At 35.4% G+C, this 24,500-nt stretch overlaps 1 protein-coding gene across 2 annotated transcripts; it reads right to left on the reverse strand.

Annotated features, from left to right (window-relative positions):
* Window positions 1-2,273: 2,273 nt before the first annotated feature.
* On the reverse strand, window positions 2,274-5,917 carry LOC127125849 (flocculation protein FLO11). Of its 2 annotated transcripts, none has more exons than XM_051054688.1 (8): window positions 5,659-5,917; window positions 5,395-5,562; window positions 5,037-5,300; window positions 4,904-4,938; window positions 4,471-4,566; window positions 4,241-4,388; window positions 3,516-4,132; window positions 2,274-3,290 (listed from the first exon to the last, which is right to left on the reverse strand). In XM_051054688.1, exons 1-8 carry the CDS (start codon window positions 5,783-5,785, stop codon window positions 2,520-2,522), a joined length of 2,226 nt encoding a protein of 741 aa, XP_050910645.1. In that variant the 5' UTR covers window positions 5,786-5,917; the 3' UTR covers window positions 2,274-2,519. The 2 variants fall into 2 exon arrangements, with proteins under 2 accessions (XP_050910645.1, XP_050910646.1); XM_051054689.1 differs by having other exon boundaries at window positions 4,271-4,388; window positions 5,659-5,916.
* Between the last annotated feature and the right edge of the window lie 18,583 nt (window positions 5,918-24,500).

A 24,500-nucleotide genomic window follows, 5' to 3' on the forward strand; every position in this document is an offset into this window, starting at 1 on the left:
TAATACCCTCATAGATGGTAAATGTTTTAAGTACTATAGCCAAGATAATTAATGTTGAGGTCCCCAATCATTTCTTAGGCTTAATTATATAACTTGGTTAAGAGTAGCGTGGTCTTTGTGCGTTGGCAAATCAAAATTCCCCATGTATAAATGATGACAAGTGTTTTAAGTACTATCTTAAGCATTTCCAAAATGTTATCTTACCAATATGAGTATCTAATTTATAAAAGAAGAGATAACTAGAATACGATTGAAAAAATATAATCAAAGTACATAATGATTATGTTGTCTTTTATTACTCAAGTTTGTTAATGAAGTATGAAGCACACGTTAACATGAAATATGTAATGAAAGGACTTCAATTAAATATATTTTCAAGTACATCAACAAGGATTTTGATTGAATTTCAATTGTTATCGATCCTACTACTACATCTACATTATTAGATCAACAAAAACATTGATGAAATCAAGTTATACCTTGATTACATATGTATATCACAATTGAGACATGTTTGAGGACATTTTCATATTCAATTCATGAAAGGAATCCAACGGTTGAAGTGTTATTTTTTCACATGAAAGGGAAAAATTCGGTGTACTACAAAGATCATGAACACATTGACAATGTGTTACTAAATCAAAGTGTGACAAAATCAATGTTTATTTCTTAGTTTCCAGCAAACAATGTGTATGAAGAAGAAAAGTCGTTGACTTATAGTCAATTTGTGTCAAAGTTTGTTTATGTTAAACAAATAAGATGTTAGAAATCAAGAAAAAGGTATACATAATTGGTCGGTTGACATGAGTACCTCCAAACACATGAAAGTTGTATTATTTGAGGATGTTGTTGACTGTTAAGAAATGATCTACAAGTTACAATGACATCAAGACAATTGAAGGATTTAAACATAAAAGTTTCAGAGAAACATGTTTTGCTATGGACTTTTTTCAAAATAATCATGAGTTTATTGATGCAATAAAAGATGCATATAATTGGGGTTTCGGTTTATTCTTGCACAAACTATTTGTTACCATGTTATTATCAGCTTCAATGAATCGACCTGAACATGTTTGAAGAAGTTCATAAAAATACTTATCGGATGTAGTTCTTTATGAACAAAGAAAATTTTCAAATAACCTAGGTTAATTATATATTCCATTTTCTTTTCATTCAAATATTAATATCAACAACGTTTATTTTGGACAAGTTTAATCTTGATTTAAAGTGCACTATATCATTCCTATAGTTGACATAGTTTTCATACATAATTATAGAATTATCATTCATAGATGAAAATGTCCAACAACTATTACTAATGGAAATTGAAAAGCGGCTGCAAAAAAGTATAATAAGCTTAAAGGAGTTTAAATAAATGTCATTGATTTTTTTGACAATATATTGATATATGATAAAAAATAAATAAATAAAAAATATAATAAGCTTAAAGGAGTTTCTATATCAATGTCTTTCTCTTCTTCACAATATATTATACCATTTAAATTTATTAGAAGACAACTTTCAATTATTATCTCATTTGCGATGAAAATAAATAAATTTTAAAGTTAATCCTTAAAATTATATTTGTTTATATTTATTAAGAGAGATTTTCAATGATAGACCCTAAACAAATCAGGTCTAAAAATCTAGATATTGTTTTTTTTTTTAAGTATTTCACAATATTATCTAAGTAGTATTTGCATAGATGTTATTTATTTACCTTAGGTATGACCCTATCTTCAACAATTGTAAATAAATACTAACACTTACATTTTTTTTTCTTGCGATAAGTACATACTTCCATTTACCACAAAACATTAGTTATGTCTTATGCCGTGGTGAACTTTTCTTAATCAACATTGACATATTCATCATCAAATGCACATTATCTACCACCAATGGCTTCTTCTCTAATAATTGTCTTAGGATGGTGGTATATTTTTTGCCAACAGAGTATGTTATCAACTATAAAGTTCTCATTGAAAGTCATATGAAAGGTATATGAAGACATTTTTTGATATTTTACATTGGATCATCGGTTTATTTTCATATTTGATTATTTTCCTACGTTAATATTTGATAATTTTTTTGACGAAACAAGACTCAAATGATATGAATAGTCAATTAAAAATATTATAATCAAACACAAGATCAATCTTTGAACGCTTAATGTAAAGCCAAAATCAAGGCACCATTTGAAGTTAAATAAGCTGCATAGGATTAAACAAAATGCCAAAGAAAATAATAGCATATCATGCATTTAAATACTTAAATGGTAAGAAAATGAAGTAAGATACGAAATACCTTTCTCGTTCAAAATATAGTCTAAAAAGGATTCATGACAATGAACCCTTGAAAAAAAGAGATGCTGTCAAGTAGAAATAAACGGTAGAACAAGTACTTAAAGACTTGGTATTAGTAATCTAACACAGTACATCAAGATCAAGACTTCTACAGTTTCACTTTTAGCACAAAGCAGCAAACTGAAAAATTAAGTATTTCAACTCGATCATAGCATCTCAGATGCCATCTTTCGTAATGCGGCTTTCAGAATCAAGTATATTGGTCAGTTTTACCTCTGAAATTGATGGTTCTGTGAAAACTGGGTAATCCATGTTGAAAAATGAATCTTTTGCTGAAAAGGGTCTCCTTGCCGAAGTTGCCAGATCAACGCTGGTTGGGGCGACACATAGACCTGGAGTAGAAGAACCCTTCAATAATTCCTGGTTTTTAGGATGATTAAAAAACTCCCTGTGCTTTGATAACTCCATACCATTGGATTTATCTTGGAAGCTGACATCAGTCTCACAAAAAGAAAGAGAATTTCCATTGATCTTTTGCTGTGTCGTGGAATTTATATCCATGAGTCCAACTTGTTTGATCAAACAATCAATTTGATTATCAGGATAAACATTTTCCTGGTGATTGACACGGGTGAGTGTACGCAAATCATGATTAGTGTTCTCTATTTCATGCGAAAGTGATGTATATTCAACATTTTTCAAAGCACCCTTGAGCATTTCAGTAGAGGTTTTGATATTTTGCTCTGCACTACCTGCCTTAATTGCAATATCTAATGATTCATCAAAATGACTTGGGTGAGGATTTTTCTGGTTATCAACTTTTTTGTTTCCAATTGGTGTGATAGATCTCACTGCTTGCAGGTTTCCAAGCTTTGCTTTGTTTTGCCCTTCACTTGGACTTCTTGCTCCATGATTTAGCAAGCCTTGAAGCACAGCAGAAGAGTGTGGTTGTGCTCCCCCACGTGGAGTGCGCACTGAGGATTTCACCTGCATAACATTATGAGACTGTTTCAACAAATGCGTAGTAAAGAGATGAAGATATAAATTGTAAAATAAAAAAGTCTTAGCTTACAGAAACACGTATTACACCAAAAAAAACCAATACATGACTTTCAAAATGTGTGACCAAAGTCATAATGATGCAATTTCTCAAAAAAGATGCACTCTCAAACTTTATGATTATATCAAATATAAAGAAAGCAGAAAACTCACCCCATCAAAGAAACCAATCTTTGGTGAAGGCAGTCGCAGGCCTGAAGGTTTTGCAAGAGCTGAGGGAATAACTGCTGCCACAGAAGCAGTCCTTGCAGTTGGACTGATAATTCCAGAGCGCTGAGCCTCCCGCCCTTCTAAGCTCAAATCACTATGCAGAATCTGAGAATAACTGCTAGAACAACTATCAATGCTGGACCTTGAACTATCACACATGTGTTTAGGCACTGAAGCTGTTATGGATGCCTCTGAAGACCAATCACTAACAGAGCTAGCTGGGGAAATACTAGAAGAAAGCTTGTTGGCAGATATCAAGCTTGAGAGACTAGAATTCACAGATTCAATTTTATTTCTTGAAGCAAAACCTGACGGTGTTCTGACTGGAGGGCGAGATGAGGGAGGCTTTGAATTTCCCGCAATAACTTTTCTTCTTGCAGAATTAAATGGAGATTTAGCAATATTAGCAGATAAATTGCTACCAGAAGATGTGGAAGATACTGATTTTGCCTTGGTTGATACTGACTGACCAGAAGTTGATTTGGATAATATTGTGGGCTTAGGCTCTGTACCCCGTGAACCTCCAATAACAGATGCTTTTGACATTGAGATGACTCTATCTGTAGAGGTCAAATAAAAATGAGTTTACATTTACTATAACTCAAAAAAGGTTATGCCAAAATGAGAAGAAAAAAAAAAGTAAACATGCTAATGCAAGTTTTAACCACCAATTATGTGTTTTGCTCTGTCCTTTTCACCTTTGGCATGCAGACCGCTTAGTGATGCTCTCTTGGCGGAAATAGTGGAACTTGCAATAGGCTTTGCTGGTAACTTTGATAGTTTTGAAATAGATGATTCCCTCCTTGCAGCAAGAGGCTTTCTCAAAATAAGAAAGTTGTGGTTTAGTACAACTAGAAATGACACTAGTTCTCTTCAGCAGTTTAATTTAGTTGCATACCTGTGAAATTTGTGTAAAAGTATTCTTGTTGGTAGCCTTCCCAATTCCTCTCACAACTGGTGTTGTTGGATTCCTGGGAGTTGGTGGGGCTTTTATCTAAAATCAACAGAGAGTTATTGGCGACATGATTTTTTTTGTTTAGCAAAATGGAAGCCAATTAGGCTACACAATTTCAGTCTATGACAAACAACTATGTATTCCTCCAAGTCAAGGTTCCAAAGGTGGAATTATAGCCTAAGTTTTGAAAGAAGAAAACTATCCACAGCTGAACCAGCTCAATAGGCTACGATCATAGGACATTGTGTCATATTTTGATCAATGTAACCAATCTCACTCGGTAACATAAAATATTATTGTTGCAATAAGAATAAAATGCAAGTACACATGCGAATACGACAAAAATATTCTAGTAACTATCATTAATGTAAGTTACCTTGTTGCGAGTAACCACACTAACTTTTCTGGATGCTGAAAAACAAAACATCAAATAACCATCAATTGAACTAATTAAGGACCAATCAGCACACAATCTATTTTAAACATGCAGAGTTAAAACAAAGACTCACGAGTTTGTAATCCCGGTAGCCCAGAGGCAGAGGACATTCTAGTTGGTGCAGTTGCAAGGTTGGACTTACGGCTAGATTTCTGAATCGAAGCTCTAACATCCTCAAACAAATCACCCTCCAAATCAACACTTTCAAAGGTTAAACTATCACTCCCTAACGTCGAAACAGAGTCACATGATTTGTATACATCCTCTTCAATCCTCGGTAAATTTTCCTTCTCAACACCCTCAATTATACTAGACAACTCATCAGGATCCAGAACCCCTAAACATAAACACCATTCAAAATTCAAATACAAACCACAATATTCAAAATCCTAATTCAATAATTTTAAATTTAAATTTAAATAAAAATATACCAGCACTAGTGAAAAAAGCACTGTCCCAAGCTAAACTCTTGCGCAAATTGCATTTAGGGTTTCTCATGGTCTTTTTCTCAGAAGTTTGAGGTTCATCCTCCCACTGTTCAATTTTGGTAGCAGCGTCTTCGAATTTATTTGAATTCGGAGTGTACCAAGCTTCGTTTTCTGAAAAAAAAACAAAGACAACGAAACTTTGAGTTTCAATTTGAACAAGATTCATCTGATCTCGAAATACGAAGTGAAAAATTAGGGAAATGTGACCTGAATTTTGGTGATTGGAAGAAACGGGATCGAGAAGCGAATCATCGGCGGATAGAAAGTCGATGATGCTGAGGCGTCGATCATTGACATCGTTGTTTCTTAGAGAAGAATCTGAATCGGAGTTCATCGAGGTTAATCGGCGATGAACGTTGCTTATTCCGCCGTGAAAGTGGTTTGACGGAAAGAGTGAGAGCGTTTTCTGTTTCAGAAATTTGAACTTTGGAGTAGCGGCTAGTGTGGATTTATGACAACGAAAATAACTCAATTTGAAAAATTTAAACTAAAGAGTGATGTGTTAATTTTTTTTTATCATTTCAACTTTTATCATACATTTTTTTAAATAACCATTTTATCACACGCATAGTAATTTTTTTATGATAAGTAGAAGATTCTCGGAATTTGTTTTTAAAATAATCATTATTTTAAAATTAAATATCAAAATAATTATATTTTAAAATTATGGATAATGCTAACTTGTATCCTAGGGGCACATGTTAAGAAACTCATTTATAAAAAATTTGTATTGAAAATAACAATTAAAAAATTAAATTTTATATTTTTAATATAACCAATACATAACTCCCAAAATAATATTTATTTATTTAGTTCTTAACTTGTGCCCCTATGGACACAAGTCAGCATTACCCTATAATTATTTATTAAATTAATCACTTTTTAAATAAATAAAATTACACACAAGAACAAACGTCACTGTCTGTGAAACATGCATATTTTTTTGCACTAAGGCGTCAATCCTAATGGCGCATGCATGCACATGATGCAATAAGATTTAAAATAGTTTGCATGTTATTCTTATTTAAGTCTCACTTTTTATGATGTGACAGTTGAATTGATGAGACAACAAAGATTATATAACATTATTGAAAGAATAATATTTCAAAAAACAATGAGGTATAAAGTCGATCAAGTGATCCAAGCAATAAATTAACTAGAACCAACCAATGTACAAAAGGAGACAAACAAGAAAAAATTCAAGTACTTTTACGGTAAAGAGAAAGATTCTTATTCGTCCCAGCTCTCAGTAAAATCATATTAATGATATCTTTAGCTTGCAGACAATTCTTCATCTTATTTTAAAAAATAATCTTGTTCCTAGTTGTCCAAATAATGTATATAGTTTTAGATAGGGCAATTTTCATAAATCTCTTTTTGCAACCTTTGTCATTAGTCATATGGCACAACTAATTCATCTTAGTTGGGTCCAAATTCAGAACTTGGGTCCAAAATCTTTTGGTCTCATGACAACCAAAGAAGAAATGATTACAGGTTTCCATTACATCACAGTGCATACACTTACCATCAATGACGATCCCAAACTGGTGAAGTCTATCTTTGGTGGGTAGTCCATTATGACAGGCCAACCACAAAATGAACGTCACTCTAGGCCTTGCACGGTTTTCATAGAAAAGTTTTCTCCACATCACTTTAGGCTTCTCACTTCTCATCATACGATACACCTGGTTAGTCACACACTCCCTTGTAGCTTTAAACGATGTCCATTCTTGAGAGTGAAAGAGGACATCTCTCTATTTGAACATAACTTTGAGCACTCAAGAGCAGTGTGCAGCTGGAGTATAAGTGGTTATATATTCTTTTTTCAAGTAGTACATGTGAATCCACCAAATCTACATCTTATCTTTTTTAGCATGAACATTCCATAACAATTTACCAACAATTGCTTTATTCCATTCCACGAGGAAAACTAAATTCAAGCCACCTGCACAAGGTGGATTACTTATATGGTCCCAAGAAACGGGAGTTTTTCTTGTATGACTTTCTCTACCAGGCCATAAGAAGTTTTTGCGCATGTTATTATATGCGCGATAACTTTCTTAAGCAAGGGGAAAATCTGCATCCAGTAGTTAACAATAGAGAAAATAACCCTTTTCACTAATTGGAGTCTGTCAGCATAGGATAAAAGCCTCGTACTCTAGTGGGAAAGCCTCACCAACATCCTTTCTATCAAAGGTTGACATTGAGTTATCAAAAGCTTTTTGCTCGCCAAAGGCACTCTCAAATATTTGAAGGGCATTGTACCTATAGCAAATCCATTCATATGATGAATGAGGTTTTGAGTCCTTCATCTACTCCACTTAGGAAGATCTTACTCATAGGGATACTCATATTTAGATCCGTAGCAGTAGAGAAAACCCTCACTCTATCCTTAATCAGCTTCATGGATTCTAAGTCTTTTCTCAGAAACATAAGAATGTCATCAGCAAACACAAATATTAATGATCTTCATCCTCTCACATTTAGGATGGAAATTAAAATTTGGATTCTTGCTTAAACTTTATAGGACCATATGAAAACATTTCATAACCAAGACAAAAAGGAGAAGGGATATTGGGTCTCCTTGTCTCAACCCTCTTTTTGCTTTAAGTAACTTAGAAGGATTCCCGTTAATGGAGAATTTATAAGAGATATTTGTCACACAAGCCATAATCTAATTGGTGAAGTTTTGGGGGAAGTCAAACTCATCCATAATGTGTTTCAGGGGGATCCATTCCACTTTATCGTAAGTTTTTTGTATATCCATTTGGACCATACAATGTGGAGAGATATTTTTCCTACCGTAATCTTTGACCCATTCTTAAACCATCATGATATTATCGTGTATAATCCTTCCGGGTATAAAAGATGATTGATTGTCGTCAATAATAATATAATTAATTATATTTATTTAAAAAACTAAATTTAATCATTATAAATTTTCCAAAATAATTGTTTTTTATTCTAATAATAATATTAAAATAAAATAAATAAATTTAAATTACCATAAATTTAATTTAATCAACTAAATTGAATTTATAAAAAAGTATATTTTATTATTAAAGAAATTCAACAAACCATAAAAAAAACTATGAAATTATGCTCACAACATCTTTGACCGATATATTTATGAAAATTTTGGAATCTATTTCTTAAATTGGAAAAAATATGGAACATTTAATTACCAAAAGAAGATTACCAAACAAAAATCTTGCAAAATCTCAATCTTGATTAATTAAGTTCACAATATCATTATTATTTATCTCATCAATATTAATCTGAAACATTTAGATTTTTTTAACAAAACTTAAAAGCTCCTATTTTTCTTCTTATACGGTTTAGTGAACTGAGAATAAAAAAAAATGTTTGAAATAAGAAAATCTATTCCATTGAAGCAAATGTAACTCCTTAGTAGATCTTCAGCAAATGAAGTCAATAATCTCATTGATTTTGAAGAACATGTCTAATTTTTTGGGTTAATAATCTCATTGATTTTGAAGAACATGTCTAATTTTCTGGGCTTTATTTTATCAAAGGTAACTTCTTTGATAGATCTACAACAAATAAAGACAATAATTTCAATGATTTTGAAGAACAAATATCTAGTTTTATAGGTTGTATTTGAGCAAAGGTACCATTCCTAAAATTATTTTGAAGAACAACAATCAATTATACCCAAAATTAATAAATGTAAATAGATTGGAAAAGAATAAGAAAATTATTCTCAATGATCCAATGAGTCTTCATCCGTGTCTTTTGACAGTTGCAATCTAAGCTTTGTTCGAGTCGAAATTGGGTTGCAGTCTTGCATCTCAAATCTCTTGAGTATTTCGCCTGCATATCTTCTTTGATGCATCATCAAACCTCTACAACTCCTGTAGAATTCGACACTAAGGAAGTGTGAGAGATTTCTCAAGTCTAACATTTCAAACTCTTTACATAATTCATGTTTGAAATCTTTGTTCTCCTTCTTGCAACTTCTTGTTATCAACAGGTCACCAACATAGATACATAGTATAAGCAATTCACTATTGCTGATTCTTACATATATTCCATGCTTAATTGTGCACTTCACAAATTCCTTTTCCCTTACAAAATTATTTATCTTCTTATTCCAAGCTCTTGGAGCTTGCTTAAATCCATACAGGACTTTATGCAACCTGTATACCTTGTTTTCTTCGCCATGTTTCAAAAATCCAATTGATTGTGCAACATAAACTTCTTCATCTAAGAGACCACTCAGAAATTCACATTTCACATCCATCTAACATGTGTTCCAGTTGTTCATGTTTGTTATACCAACAACCAATCTGATTGTTTCGATCCTAGCAACAAGTGCAAAAACTTCATCGAAGTTGATTCCTTCTTTCTGAAGAAACCCTTTCACCACAAATCTTTCCTTGTGTTGATTTACTTCTCCTTTTGGATTCAATTTCACCTTGTATACCCACTTCACATCTATTACCTTCTTGCCTTGAGGCAATTCGATAAGTGATCAAGTGTTGTTGACATTGATGGACTTCAATTCCTCATTGATCGCTTTCACCCACGTCGAATCCTTCAATGCCTCAGCTGCATTGACTAGTTCGAAATATGTATAGAAAGTATAGTGCACCCGCTCAGCTTCATTATCAATCACATCATCTGATTTAATCACACATTCTTCTAATATTGTAGACAGGTGTCTTGTCCTTTGAGGTCTGCTTGTGCTTGCTTAACCTCTGACTTCTTCCTATCGAACCTCTCTTTTGACTTCACTTGTTGGTTCTTCACATAAGATTCTTATTGGATCCTTCTTTACACTTCCAGTCCAATCCCATTCCTTAAGCTCATCTATGATTACGTCCTTACTGATCACTAATTGCTTGTTCACTGGGTCAAAGAACTTGTATCCTTCAATTGAATGATATCCTATTAGAATCATTTGACTTGATTTATCATCAAGTTTTATCCTCAACTGATCATGCATATGTCTATGTGTTATTGATCAAATACTTTCAGACGACTCAAGCTAGGCTTGACACCAGACTAACATTCTTCTGGTGTAATTCCTTCTAGCCTTTTTGTCGAACATCTGTTTAAAATATATGTTGCATTCCATACAACTTCTCCCCATAATTCTTTGGGTAAATGGTTGCCTTTCAACATACTTCTCACTATATTCATGATGGTTATATTCTTACTTTTTTTAGTTCCATTATGTTGTGGAATGTAACATGGGACGACCTCATGCATAATTCATTTTTTCTCACATAACATGTTGAATTATTTTGACGCATATTCTCCACCACCATCAATCCTCAAAATATTAAGCTTTCGACCACTTTGTGTTTCAATCATAGGTGTAAACTTGGAAATACGTCAAACACTTCACTTTTCTTCTTGATCAGGTAAGTCCACAGTTTTCGACTAAAATCATCTATGAAAGTGACAAAGTATATGTTACCTCCAATTGAATCCACTAGGATAGGACCACACACATCAAAGTATATGATTTCAAGAATTGCCTTTGACTTGCTTCATGCATCCCTGCTGAATCTATTCTTATGCTACTTCGCCTGCACATATTCCTCACACATTTCATCTGTAATGTCGATTTCTGGTAACCCTAAAACCATATTTCTTCTTTTCAAATCTCTGATATCTTTGAAATTGAGATGGCCAAGTCTATAGTGTCACATACGTTCATCCTTACTAGCTGCAATTGCAAGGCACTTGTGCTCCATCATATTAAATTCAATCCTGAAGGTTCTATTTAGAGACATTAGAGCCTTCAAGATTAACCTTCCACCTGTTTTGAGAACTCTCATCATCTTGTCTTTGATCGACATTTTGCAGTTCTTTTGGACCAATTGCCATATGCTGATCAAATTACTTTTTATGCCTAGTATGTATAGTACAGTGGAAATTGCTGATCTTTTGCCATCTTTCCTCATAATCAGAATATCACTAACACCTTCAACTGCTAGATTATTGTCATTTGCAAATTTTACCATGTTCTTCATTGAGGGTTTCATGTTGACAAACTAATCTTTATGTGTGATGAGCATCATAGGTCTAAGTACCATTGGTCCTAGACTCTTTTGTCATCTTTTGTTGTGACCATCAACAACATCTCTTCTTCTTTATGCTTTGCAAAATTTGCATCAGTTTCCTGATTCTTCTGTTTTTCAAGACAATCATTAGAGTAATGAACATACTTCTAAAAATTGAAACGCTTAATGTTACTTTTGTCAGGTTTTCGACCACCACCTTTTCATCTACCTGCAACACCACCTCTTTGGTTGCTTTGATATGAGGACTTTATCTAATTCGACCAGTCTTTTTCTTGTTGATTTCGACCAGTCGAATTGTTGTATCCTAATCTACCTTTATTGTCGAACCACTTCATTTTACCTTTCTTTTCTCTTGCTCATTGCGCCTGCAAAGCCACATCACTCTTCAACTTGCTTGCACCTCTTTCAGTCATTCTTTGTTCATGAGATTCAAGGGTCTCTTGAAGCTCCACATTTGTCAATGTTGACAAATCTTTCGACTCTTCTATGGCTACTACCACATGGTTAAACTTTGGAGCCAATGACCTTAATATCTTTACAAACAAGCCAATGTTTAACCGTTAGAATGCGAACTAAACATTCGTTCACTAAAATCAATCAACCAACACTCATTTTCTACCAAGAACTACGTAGCTTTGAGTTCTCTGTCGCACCTGGAGATACATAGGAGCGGGATTCAATGTCTCATCAAGCACTATAACAAAAAAACACCAAAAACATCTTTTTATCTTGCCCCTAACTACGAAGCTTTGAGTTCCTCATTATACCCGAGGATATGTAGAAGCGAGACCCACAATCTTGTCAACACCTTAATAATGAACTTTTTACGATCCCTTTTCTTTTCTTTTAATACTTTTCATTCTTTGAAGAAAGCAATTAACGATAACTAACAATCAATTTCAAGTTTAATTAAAAGGTTCCCGTTAAGTACAACGGACGTGAGGGGTGTTAATACCTCCTCATTACGTAATCGACTCAGAACCTGAATATGGTTGCAACAACCATCTTCTTTTTCTTTTAATGGTTTTATCAATATTTTCCGTTTCCTTCATTGGAATAAATAATGTTTGGCGGCAACTATGTTCGAATCATTTTTTCGTGAGCGCACGAAGGATCCTATTTTTCGAGATGCGACAAGATCCTCTTTACTGAAAGGACATAACCTTGGTTTTTCCATGAATGTACTAACCAATCTCACTATGAAAAATATCATCCCTTATATTTCAAAGATGTCTCAATGAGCCAATGATCAACTTGTACAATACATTATCCACATGTTCATCTTTTGACTCCTTCTTCAGTTTAATGTTGGTTTTCTTAAGGGTGTTTGCGAGATTGAAATTGCTCGTTTTGAACTTCTTCAGATTTTTTTTTTCATTTTTCTTCCGATGCAAGAAAACCCCATGCCCCGTGTTCACAACTTCCATTTCTAGGAAGTAGGCCAAATTTCCTAAGTCTGGCATCTCAAACTCATTCTCTATGATAGCCTTAAACTTTGTCAATTCATCTTCATTAGAACCTGTGACCATAATATCATTCATATAGAGACATTAGATGACTTAGTTTTATTCACTTGAGTCTTTCACATACACTTAATGTCATGATGTGCACTTTTGAAACCTAACTTGATCAATAGGCTATAAATTCTCGTGTTCCTTGCCTAAGTAATTCTTCAATATATGCAAAGATTTTCTCATCATGTACATCATCTCTTCTTGCCCTTTCACCTTAAAACCAAGTGGTTTCTTCATATAAACTTCTTCTTCTAGGGGTCAATTGAGGAATGTCAAATTTACATCAAGTTGTTGCATCTTCCAACCTCTATATGTTGCAATGACTACAACCACTATCATGGAAAAAGTATAACAACTAGTGCACAAACTTATTTAAAATCAATGCTAAACTTTTGGATAAAGCATTTTGCCACCATTTTTACCTTATGCTTGACAATTTCATTATTTTTCTTCAACTTCAGCTTGTGAACCCACTTGACATCTAATGACTTCTTACCTAAATAATTGTCCAGTTCCTATGTCTTTTTTATTTTAAATAGCCTTGATCTATTCATTCATTGCATATTGCCAATTCTCATCTTTCATGGCTTGAAAATGATATATTGGCTTGGATTCAACCATAATGGCTTCTTCAATTAGGTCAAAATTTTATATTATGGCTTGATTTGGAAACCATTCATAATCATTCAGTTTAAATGGTTGAGTGATGGCTCTTGATGATCTTCTTACCTCTTAACGTTGTGTCGGTTAAGTATCTGTTTCTACTACTTGCTCATCATCTTGAAGATTGGTTTGAATATGACTTGAACCTTTACCCTCCTGCATTGAGTCCTTCCATTTCCATCCTCTACTTTCATCAAATTCCATATCCATACTAATCATCACCTTGTTCTTAGTTAGTGAGAACAACTTATAGGCACCTGTGGAATGATAACCAACCAAAATCATGGCTTAGCCTCTGCCATCAAGCTTTCTTCTGAGTTGCTCAAGCACATGTCTGTAACATGATGAGCCAAAAATCTTGAAGTGTATAATACTTGGTTTTAGGTCAGCCCAAGCTTCACTAGGAGTCTTATTGTGAAAATTATTTGTTTCACATCTATTTATGGTGTAGACAACTATTGAGTTAGCCTCACCCCAAATATGGTTTGGAATTTTCATTTCCTTAAACAATGCTTCTTGCCATGTTCAACATACTTATGTTCTTTCTCTCATCAATACCATTATGTTAAGGTGTGTATGTGATATAAATTCTTAATAAGTCCCTTCCTTTTCACAAAACTTAGAAAACTCAATGGAGGTGTACTTATCACCACCACCAGTTCTCAACCTTTTGATTTCATATTCAACCTTATTCTACTCTAGTAACTTGAATCTATAAAAATTAGCGAACATCTCACTTTTCTTCTCCAACTGATAAATCCACATATATCTAGCGAGTTTATCTATGAAGATTAAGAAGTAGCATTTACCTCTTAGCTGGTTCACTCAAAAGAGACCACACACATATGAGTGCACAATCTCTAATTTTTTGTGTGACTTATTTCGCAAGTCATGTTTGTTAGACGATAGTACCGATCTAGAAGGGGGATTGCGTAGATCAGTATTTAAAATTTAGTGCTTTTTAAAATGTTTTCAAAGGTTGCGAAATCTCCCTAGACCACAATCGTCTAAACGATCCGTTAATGGAAAGATCGGACATTGTTGAAAAGTATATTTCCGACAAACATTTTTATATCGTATCCACAGAGATTAGTTGATATTACTGCCGTTCTATAATCTCAATTGTTGTAAGTTTAAAAAGTAACCAAGTTGTTTTTGAGTGAATTGTTATCTCTTAATTAAAATGACAATAAGACAGTGAAATTAGTTTTAAATCAAATATAAAAGGCTTGCCAAGATTGGAGTTCTCTATCCCAATTTCTTATGTTTCCATAATGACAACTATATGAACTCAAAATTATTGATGATATTCAAGTATCCTCTCGATGACATTTATTTCTAAATGAGATTGTGATAATCACTATATTAATCTTTAGATAATTTCTCCATCTAACTACTAATATAACAATCTTTAATGTTTGATACAAAAGAAAAGTAGTGTATAAATCTATTTCTACAATTTATTCACTACTTGAAAGCATACTTTAAGTCAAGACTTGAATAACCTTTCTCAACAATAACTCAAATTTGAATATTCAAAATAGGGTGAAAATATCAATCCATAATCAATAATTAATTGTCACAAACAAGAGTTAATAGGAATACATAATCAATAAGGGATAACTACTACCTCCAATCTTGACAAAGTGGGGTTTAGCTCCTCATCACCATGTTTGACAGCAAAATAAATGGAATGGATTCTGAAAAATGGCCTCTAGAGTTCTATTACAAAACTTATGATAATCTCTCATTTTCTCCCATTGTGTGTTTAAAGAGTTCAAAACTTTCTCTAATAATCTCCTTTTGGTCTAAAACAGAAAAGTGATCTCCAAATGTTCTAAAAATGTCACACTAAAGTTGGGCTCCAAACATAACAAGTGGCCCAAACTAATTAAAAAGTTTGCTGTCTTCGTAGGATTCGCGGCGCCAACATGGGTCGCGGCGCGAACTGAAGGAAACACAGCTTCTTTGCCTTGCAAGCTTCATCAATAATTTTTCTTCCATACTTTATTCTTCAAATGCTTCCAAAATGCCTATCAAGCTCCTTCCAAATTTTACTCATGCAATCCAATTCTTTCTTGTCCAAAATTTCTACAAAACTAACAAGTGAAATATCTACTCAAAACATAATAAAAATAAACTTAATTGCATATTTACTAAATTGTGAGAATAAAAGTGTGTAAATTTGATAAGAAAATTGTAAAAGGGACCAATAATAATATATGAAAAGTAGTGATAATTAGTCCCTAACAACTCTCCCAAACTTATCATTTTGTTTGTCCCTAAACAAAAGTTTTTCACCAAAGTAACCAAAGTAATGAACAAGAGAATGAAACAAGGATTAACCAAAGACACTCAAATGGTTCAAAAGTGTACGACCCTTTCTCAATCCACTTACCTCAATGCTAGACAAAACATGAACAAGAACAATGGTTGGATGCAAATGACATACCAAAGAATTCAAAGCAATACATGTCAAAATTGAATCAAACTTACACACACATCGTAGTAATGATGAATAAACATGAGGGTTTTCTTTCACTCATCCGAACAATTAAATCAACATCAACTCGAATCATGCGGTCATCAAAGCAAACACTAAATCATGTGAAAAAATGAGAATCAAGAGGTCTTTCAAAGGTTGTAATGTGGCTTGAGTTACAAAGAAAGGATATGATTAAGGGAATTCAAACAAAAATGCCTATCCCAAGGGAGCATTCCCATAAATTCAAACTCAACAACAAATTCTATTTTTGATCCCAATTTTTCTTCTTTTCTTATTTTTCAACAACAACACAACCATGAGCTCTCTTTTTTGTTTTTTCTTTCTTTTTACTAGCTCCATAATTTCAAAGGTGACTTATTGTTCTTGTTTCTTTTCACACTTTCACCTTTTCTAAAACACCATTTTTTCAAGTTTGTATCAACTCTTCTAAGTTACTCTCCCCAACTTTAGACTTCAAGACAAAGTTTATGCAATAATGCTCCCTACTTAGACATAGGCAAAAGACAAAATTTGCAAACAAAATCGTTTGGAGGTTCAATTGAAACGAAAGAAATTAGGATTCATTTATTCACAATATTTTCAATGGAATTTGCACTTATCAATCAAATGAATCCTAATACAAGCTCAAAGGGGTTAAACTAAGGATCACTTCTCACAAGGTTAATTGATTCAAAACTTTTTTGGCCAAGTGGTTTTTCTCAATAACAAACAATGCCTCTATCACTTTCACAATTTTCACAAAAGTAGACTAATGCATGATTTAACATGATAAGAATGAATTGAAATAATATCCGGTCTCCCGCATTTAGTGCATAATGGAAGGCTATCTCACAATTGGTTAACTTCTACTTTAATTCAAAATTGACATGTATCTCAAGGAATTTATGATAGGAAATTTGCAACACACCATCAAACTATTCATGTTAAGTCTAGAAAGCGGTAAAGTGTACCTTGAAATACTGACAACTAATTCTTATCATCACCACTCGAAGTGTCCTACACTTCCTTCTTTGCAAGCATCACTTGGTTCCTTCAAGCTTAACTCAAGAATGAGAACAATTAAATAAAAAAGTGGGGCATACCAAAGTTCATAGAAACACACAATTAAAATTCACAATAAAGATCCATGCAATTAACAAAACAAAAGTTTACGGTGAAACGAGAGCCACCAAAAGTACAACCATAATTAAAAACACAAAAACAATAATAATAATAAAAAAAAACTAACAAATAAAAATCTAATACTACTCAAACTAAAGTCTTTAATCCTCCTCATCAACACCACCGCCTACGGACCCAATGACATCTTCCATGTCTTCATCATGACCCGCACCACTAGCTTGACCACTACTTCCTTCACCCCCCATGAATGTTGGCCCGCCCTTAGGCCAATTAGAGTAAGATACATATTCCGCCTGAGTCGGAAAAGTGCGGGCTTCTGGTGCTAAGAAGGTGTTCTGGAACTGCTGCTGCATGACATCAAATAAGAATGATTGAGACCTCCTAGAAGCCTCAAAGTTTTCACAGCAATAAGTGGCGAACGCCATCTGATCGAAAACTGGTGTACTGCGGGCGCGAGGTCTAGATGAAGAAGTGCATGCTCCCTCAGCTCTATCCATTTGACTCTGGAAGAACCTGTTAAAAAATGCATCATTAATCACACTAGTAATGGAAAGGTGCACCTCATCCGGAATAGGCACATTTGCCCTTCGGCAAAGCCCCATAATCAATCCCAGATACATGAGCACACCGGCTTTCCCTCCGAACTTTGTCCCGCTAGTTGCCACTTTTCTCATTTCCCCCGCGATGATAGACGCCACATCTACCGATTTCCCAATCATGATGTAATACAAAAGGCAGTCGACATCGAGTGGAATTGTGGTGCTATGGCTTCGCGGCCGAATGTTGTTCAACAAAAGAACCAAGTAAGCCCTTGCTTCCAAATTCAGGTTCTCCCTCTTCCAAGATTTTGTAAATCCTTGATCGTTCAAGTCAGATGTCCTTCCCTCTAGGCAAAGGTGAGCACTAATAGCAGCAAGATCCCAATCATTTGCAATCTCTTTAGCACGGTATTCACACTGCATGTTATCCGCCAAGGTGAGAGGATGACCCAAATAAGTGTTGATTGCATCCCTATTGAAAGTGATGATCTTCCCCCTCACCCTAGTTTGATAGTGGTATGCTACACCTTCTTCCAATTGAAGAGCATTGGCGTAAAATTCACGCACAATGTCGTAGTTGATTTCCACTTCCGGCTCACAAATTTTGCCCCACTTTCTCTTTTCAAAGTTTGCCACAAGCTTCCTATAGTTGCCTCCTGGTGACAAACGAATGAATCTCTCGGACTAAATGGTTCTTTTAATTAACTTTTCAAACCTTTCCTCATGCTCATTACTGATGAATCTCCGCACGGACCTTGAGGGACTGGAGCTTACTGTTTTTGTGCGCTTAGACATCTGCAATAAAACCACAAGCAACCACACAACAACCAAAACTTAAGTCAGCATACATAACAACAAAAATTTGAAGTGCTGGATTTTTTCCAGTTTGCGGCGCGATCTCTGCGAAAACCAGAAAAACCAGCAACCCTAGGGTTTTTCCTACTGCTCAAATCTTTTCAAAATTGACACCACAAACTCTTAACCTGTCCTAATTTGAAGAATCTCTACACATGCAAAGTGAATTTCAACAAACAAATCATCCTCTAACAATTACCCTAGTTCACCTTGATGAGAGAGCAAAGAAGGAAAAAAAAAGGAAAAAGAGTAAACATACCTTGATGAGAGAAGGAAATTGAAATGATTCTTGCAAAAAAAAATTGGGATTATTGAGATTGAGAGGGTTAAGTTTGAGTTTGGGAGTGAGAGAGTGAGATGGTGAAGAGAGAGAGGTGAAGTTATAAAATATAAAATATAAGGGAAACAAAAGTAAAACAAAACAGAAATTAAAAGGGTCTGCTCCGCTCAGTTCGCGGGGCGAACTTAGTTAGCGGCGTGAACATTAAGTTTCCATTCAGTTCGCGGGGCGAATTGAAGGAATTTTCAAAAAATGTTGGAAATTGGACTGACCTTCATTCTACTCTTGAAAAACAAAACAAAATACATTACACAAATGAAGTAACAAAAATTGAAATGCAGGCTTACGAAGTTGGGTTGCCTCCCAACAAGTGCTTTGTTTAACGTCGTTTGAGCTCGACGGTTCGGCGATACTTCACGGTTCGGCGAGCGAAACGACATAGACGTCCCGGTTTACTTCTCCACCATGGTAAACTTTTAATCTCTTCCAATTCACAATCCAACTCTCTTTTGACTTTGGATCCTCAACCACAATGGCTCCATAATCTCGCACCTCTTTCACTACAAACGGTCCCGACCATTTGGACTTCAACTTGCCTGGAAACAACTTGAGTCTTGAATTGAAAAGGAGAACCATTTGTCCAACTTTGAACTCCTTGTGACAAACCTTTCTATCATGGTATGCTTTCACCTTCTCCTTGTAAAGCTTTTTTGAGTGGTAAGCATTGTTCCTTGATTCCTCCAATTCATGGAGTTGTTCTTTTCTTTTCTCACCGGCTAGAGTGGAGTCAAAGTTCAAGAATTTAAGAGCCCAAAGTGCTCTATGTTCCATCTCTACCGGGAGATGACAAGTCTTCCCATAAACCATCTGAAATGGGGTTAGTCCAATAGGAGCTTTGTAGGCGGTACGATACGCCCACAAAGCTTCATCCAATTTTGAAGACCAATCTTTTCTTGAGCTCAAAACAGTTTTTTCAAGTATCCTTTTTACTTCTCTATTTGACACTTCCGTTTGACCATTTACTTGTGGATGGTAAGGAGTAGTCACTTGATGCTTTACACCATAATGTTCCAAGACTTTTTCCAAGGGTGTATTGCAAAAATGTGATCCCCCATCGCTTACTAACACCCTAGGTACACCAAAACGTGAAAATATGTTTTTCTTTAGAAATCTTATCACGGTTTTGAAGTCGGCCTTAGGTGAAGCAATTGCTTCCACCCACTTTGACACATAGTCAACGCTACAAGAATATACTCATTAGATAAAGAAGAGGAAAATGGGCCAACAAAATCGATGCCCCAACAATCAAAGACTTCCACTTCCAACATGTTGGTTAGGGGCATTTCATCTTGTTTGCCTATTCCTCCGCTTCTTTGGCATGTGTCATAATTCTTTGCATGTTCATGTGCGTCTTTAAACACGGACGGCCAATAAAATCCCGCTTGGAGGACTTTAGTGGCTGTTCGCAAACCGCTATAATGACCTCCATACGGAGATTTATGACAATGCCAAAGGATATCTTTTGACTCTTCAAGTGTCACACACCTTCTTAAAATGCCATCCACACCCGCTTTGAACAAATACGGGTCATCCCACACATAGTACTTTGCATCCGCTAAAAATTTCTTTCTTTGATTACTAGTGAGGTCTTCCGGTGTCAAACTGATTGCCTTATAATTAGCAAAATCGGCAAACCAAGGCCTCACTTGAATCGCATAAAGCTTTTCGTCTGGAAACTCTTCCCTCACTTCTTCTTCTTTATTTGTAATTTCCACATTAACCAACCGGGAAAAATGATCCGCTACCAAGTTTTCAGAACCCTTTTTATCCCGGATTTCCAAATCAAATTATTGTAATAACAAAATCCAACGAATTAGTCTTTGTTTGGAATCCGGCTTGGTTAGCAGATACTTGATTGCCGAATGGTCGGTGTAAACTACAACTTTGGACCCGATCAAATAAGCTATAAATTTTTCCAATGCATACACTATAGCTAGTAACTCCTTTTCGGTTGTCGCATAATTGACTTGCGCTTCATTTAAAACTTTACTAGCATAGTGGATGGCATGAATTTTTTTTGCTCTTCTTTGACCCAAAACCGCACCAACCGCATAATCGCTTGCATCACACATAAGTTCAAAATCAAGTGTCCAATTAGGTGCAGCGATTATGGGTGTGGTGACTAACTTTTCTTTTAACTCATGGAATGCTTTTAGACACGACTCATCAAAAATAAATTGCGTACCTTTGTTGAGCAAATTACTCAAGGGCTTTGCTATCTTTGAGAAGTCCTTGATGAATCTTCGATAGAATCTGGCATGTCCAAGAAAGCTTCTTACTCCTTTGATGTTTGTTGGAGGTGGTAGTTTTTCAATGACTTCCACCTTTGATCTATCAACTTCTAGCCCTTCGGAAGAGATTTTGTGATCAAGAACAATACCTTCGGTGACCATAAAATTGCATTTCTCCCAATTGAGCACTAAATTTGTTTCCACACATCTTTCCAAAACCACATCAAGATTTTTTAAGCATAAGTCAAAGGACGACCCATAAACGGAAAAGTCATCCATAAACACCTCAATGCACTCTTCGATCAAACCCAAGAATATTGCTTGCATACACCGTTGAAATGTTGTCGGTGCATTACATAATCCAAAAGGCATTCTTTGGTAAGCAAAAATGCCGAAAGGACATGTAAAAGTCGTTTTCTCATGATCCGCCGGATTGACCGAAATTTGGTTGTAACCCGAATAACCATCTAAGAAACAATAGAAATTCTTGCCGACCAACCTTTCCAACATTTGGTCCATGAAAGGTAGCGGGAAGTGATCTTTCCTTGTAGCTTGATTTAGCCTCCTATAGTCAATGCACATCCTCCATCCGTTTACCATTCTAGTTGGAACCAACTCATTTTTATCATTTTTAACAACCGTCATACCACCCTTCTTTGGAACTACTTGCACCGGACTCACCCATTCACTATCGGAGATAGGATAAATCATTTCGGCCTCCAATAGTTTGACAACTTCTTTTCTCACCACTTCCTTCATTGATGGATTTAAGCGCCTTTGAGGTTGTGCAACGGGCTTGTAATTTTCTTCCATCATGATCTTATGCATGCAATAAGCCGGACTAATACCCTTTAAATCGGATAATACCCACCCTATTGCACCTTTATTCTTTTTCAACACTTGTATCAACTTATGCTCCTCTTTGGTGGACACGACATTGCTAATGATCACCGGTTTAGTGAAATCATCACCAAGGAACACATATTTCAAGTGTGGAGGTAGCATCTTTAACTCTAACTTTGGCTCTTCCACTTTCTTTTTCACATCCAAGTCCTCATTTTTCTCCTCATGATAAGCAATTTCTCCGCAAGACTCCAATTCATCCAAAAATGCTTCAATTTCTTTTTCTTCATTTTTGGTTAAAACATTGTAGGCTCCTATAAGAGATCTCTCTAACGTATTAGAAAGATGAACTTGATTTGCAACCTCCAAGATTTCCTCCTCGGCGGCATCGATTCGGAAAGAGTCATGCTTGTCGTTAGGGTGCTTCATGGCTTCAAAAAGATTGAAAGTTACCTCTTCATCTTGCACTCTTACTTTCATGAGTCTATCATCAATGTCGATCATCATTCTGGCTGTTCTCATAAATGGTCTTCCAAGAATTAGAGGAACATCACGATCCTCATCCATGTCCACTACCATAAAATCTACCGGAAACAAGAATTTATCCACCTTTACTAGCATATCTTGAGCAACTCCATATGGTGAAGTGGTAGACTTATCGACTAGTTGCAAGGTCATCCTTGTAGATTTCATCTCAACATTCCCCAATCTTTTAACAATGGATAAGGGAATTAAATTGATGCTAGATCCCAAATCGACCAAACCATTACCAATGTAAGTGCCTCCAATGGTTACCGGTAAACGACTCGGCCCGGATCGGATTCCTTTATTGGGAGAGTTTTTTAGATTATGGCGTTACAACGTGCATCAAGCAAGATTGTCTCGTCTTCCACATATCTCTTCTTCTTTGTGAGAATATCCTTCATGAACTTCGCATACCTTGGAATTTGCTATAATGCTTCGGCAAATGGAATATTTATTTGAAGTTGCTTAAATATATCCATAAACCGTGCATAATGTCTAGCATTCTCCTTCTTTGATGGTGTGTGCGGGTAAGGTAGATGTTGAGCTGGAATAACACTCACTCCTTTATCTCCTTTTTTCTTCTTTCTAGCCTCTGCTTCTTTCTTCTCACCTACTTCACCCTCCTGTTCAGCTGAACCATTCTGACCCTGTTCTTTTCGCGGCGCCAAAGGGGGTCGCGGCGCGAATTGAACAGTTTTTTCCTCTTTTTTCTTTTCATACTCCACCACCACTTCGTTCTCTTCATTTTCAGTTATGACATTCATATCATCCTCTAATGCAATCTCCTCACTTCTTCCACTCGTCACCTCTCTACCGCTTCTAGTAACAATTGCTTTACAATGCTCCTTCGGATTGGTTTGAGTGTTGGCGGAGAAAGAAGAACCCACTTGTTGTTCCGATAATTGCTTCGCAAGTTGGCCTACTTGATTCTCCAAATTTTTGATAGCTGCCTCATTGCTCTTTTGGTTTGCCATGGAGGCTTGCATGAATTGTGTGGGAGTATCTTCTAGCTTTTAACTTCCGCCTTGCGATTGTTGGACTTGAGAATTTGGACTTTGATATGGACTTTGTTGTTGAAAATTTTGGTTGTTGAATCTTGATTGTTGATAGCCTTGGTTGTTCCTTGGATATGAGTTGTTGTGAGATGGAGGTTGCCTTTGATAACCTTGATTTTGGTTGTTCACATAACTCACTTCTTCCAATGGAGGATAATAACCGGTGGGATGATCTCCTTGACATAGTTCACAACATGCCACTTGATGTCTAGCTTGAGATCCTTGAATTTCCTTCATTTGTTGTGGAATTTTGGACATTTGTTGAGTGAGTAACTCCACTTGTTGAGAAAGTAACTTGTTTTGGGAAAGAATAACATCATTGGTATTTAATTTAAGAACTCCCGGTTTCCTTTGTGAAGGACTACAATCATGTTGACTTTGACGATCATTGAGTGCCATCCGGTCAGTAATGACTTTCGCCTTTTCCGCGTTCTTTGACATAAGAGAGCCACCCGCGGTAGCATCCAAAAGTGTTTTGTGAGTCGATTGGAGCCCATTTAGAAAAACGTGGATCTGAGTGAGTTCATCAAAACCACGACCTTTGCATTTTCTTAACATTGACTTGAATATTTCCCAAGCCTCATTTAGAGACTCGTTGCTCCCTTGAGTGAATACTGCAATAGCCGTTTTGGCTTCCATGAATCGGGATTGAGGAAAATATCTTTCTAGAAACTTTTCTTCTAATAAGGAATGTGGGAATGGGTATACGGATCTTCATGGTCCATTCCCGCAATCTCATAGAATTTGGTGAGATGGGTATACGGATCTTCATGGTCCATTCCAGTGAATAGATTTGCATA

This window comes from Lathyrus oleraceus, chromosome 3 (assembly GCF_024323335.1).
Source record: "Lathyrus oleraceus cultivar Zhongwan6 chromosome 3, CAAS_Psat_ZW6_1.0, whole genome shotgun sequence".
NCBI lineage: Eukaryota > Viridiplantae > Streptophyta > Magnoliopsida > Fabales > Fabaceae > Lathyrus > Lathyrus oleraceus.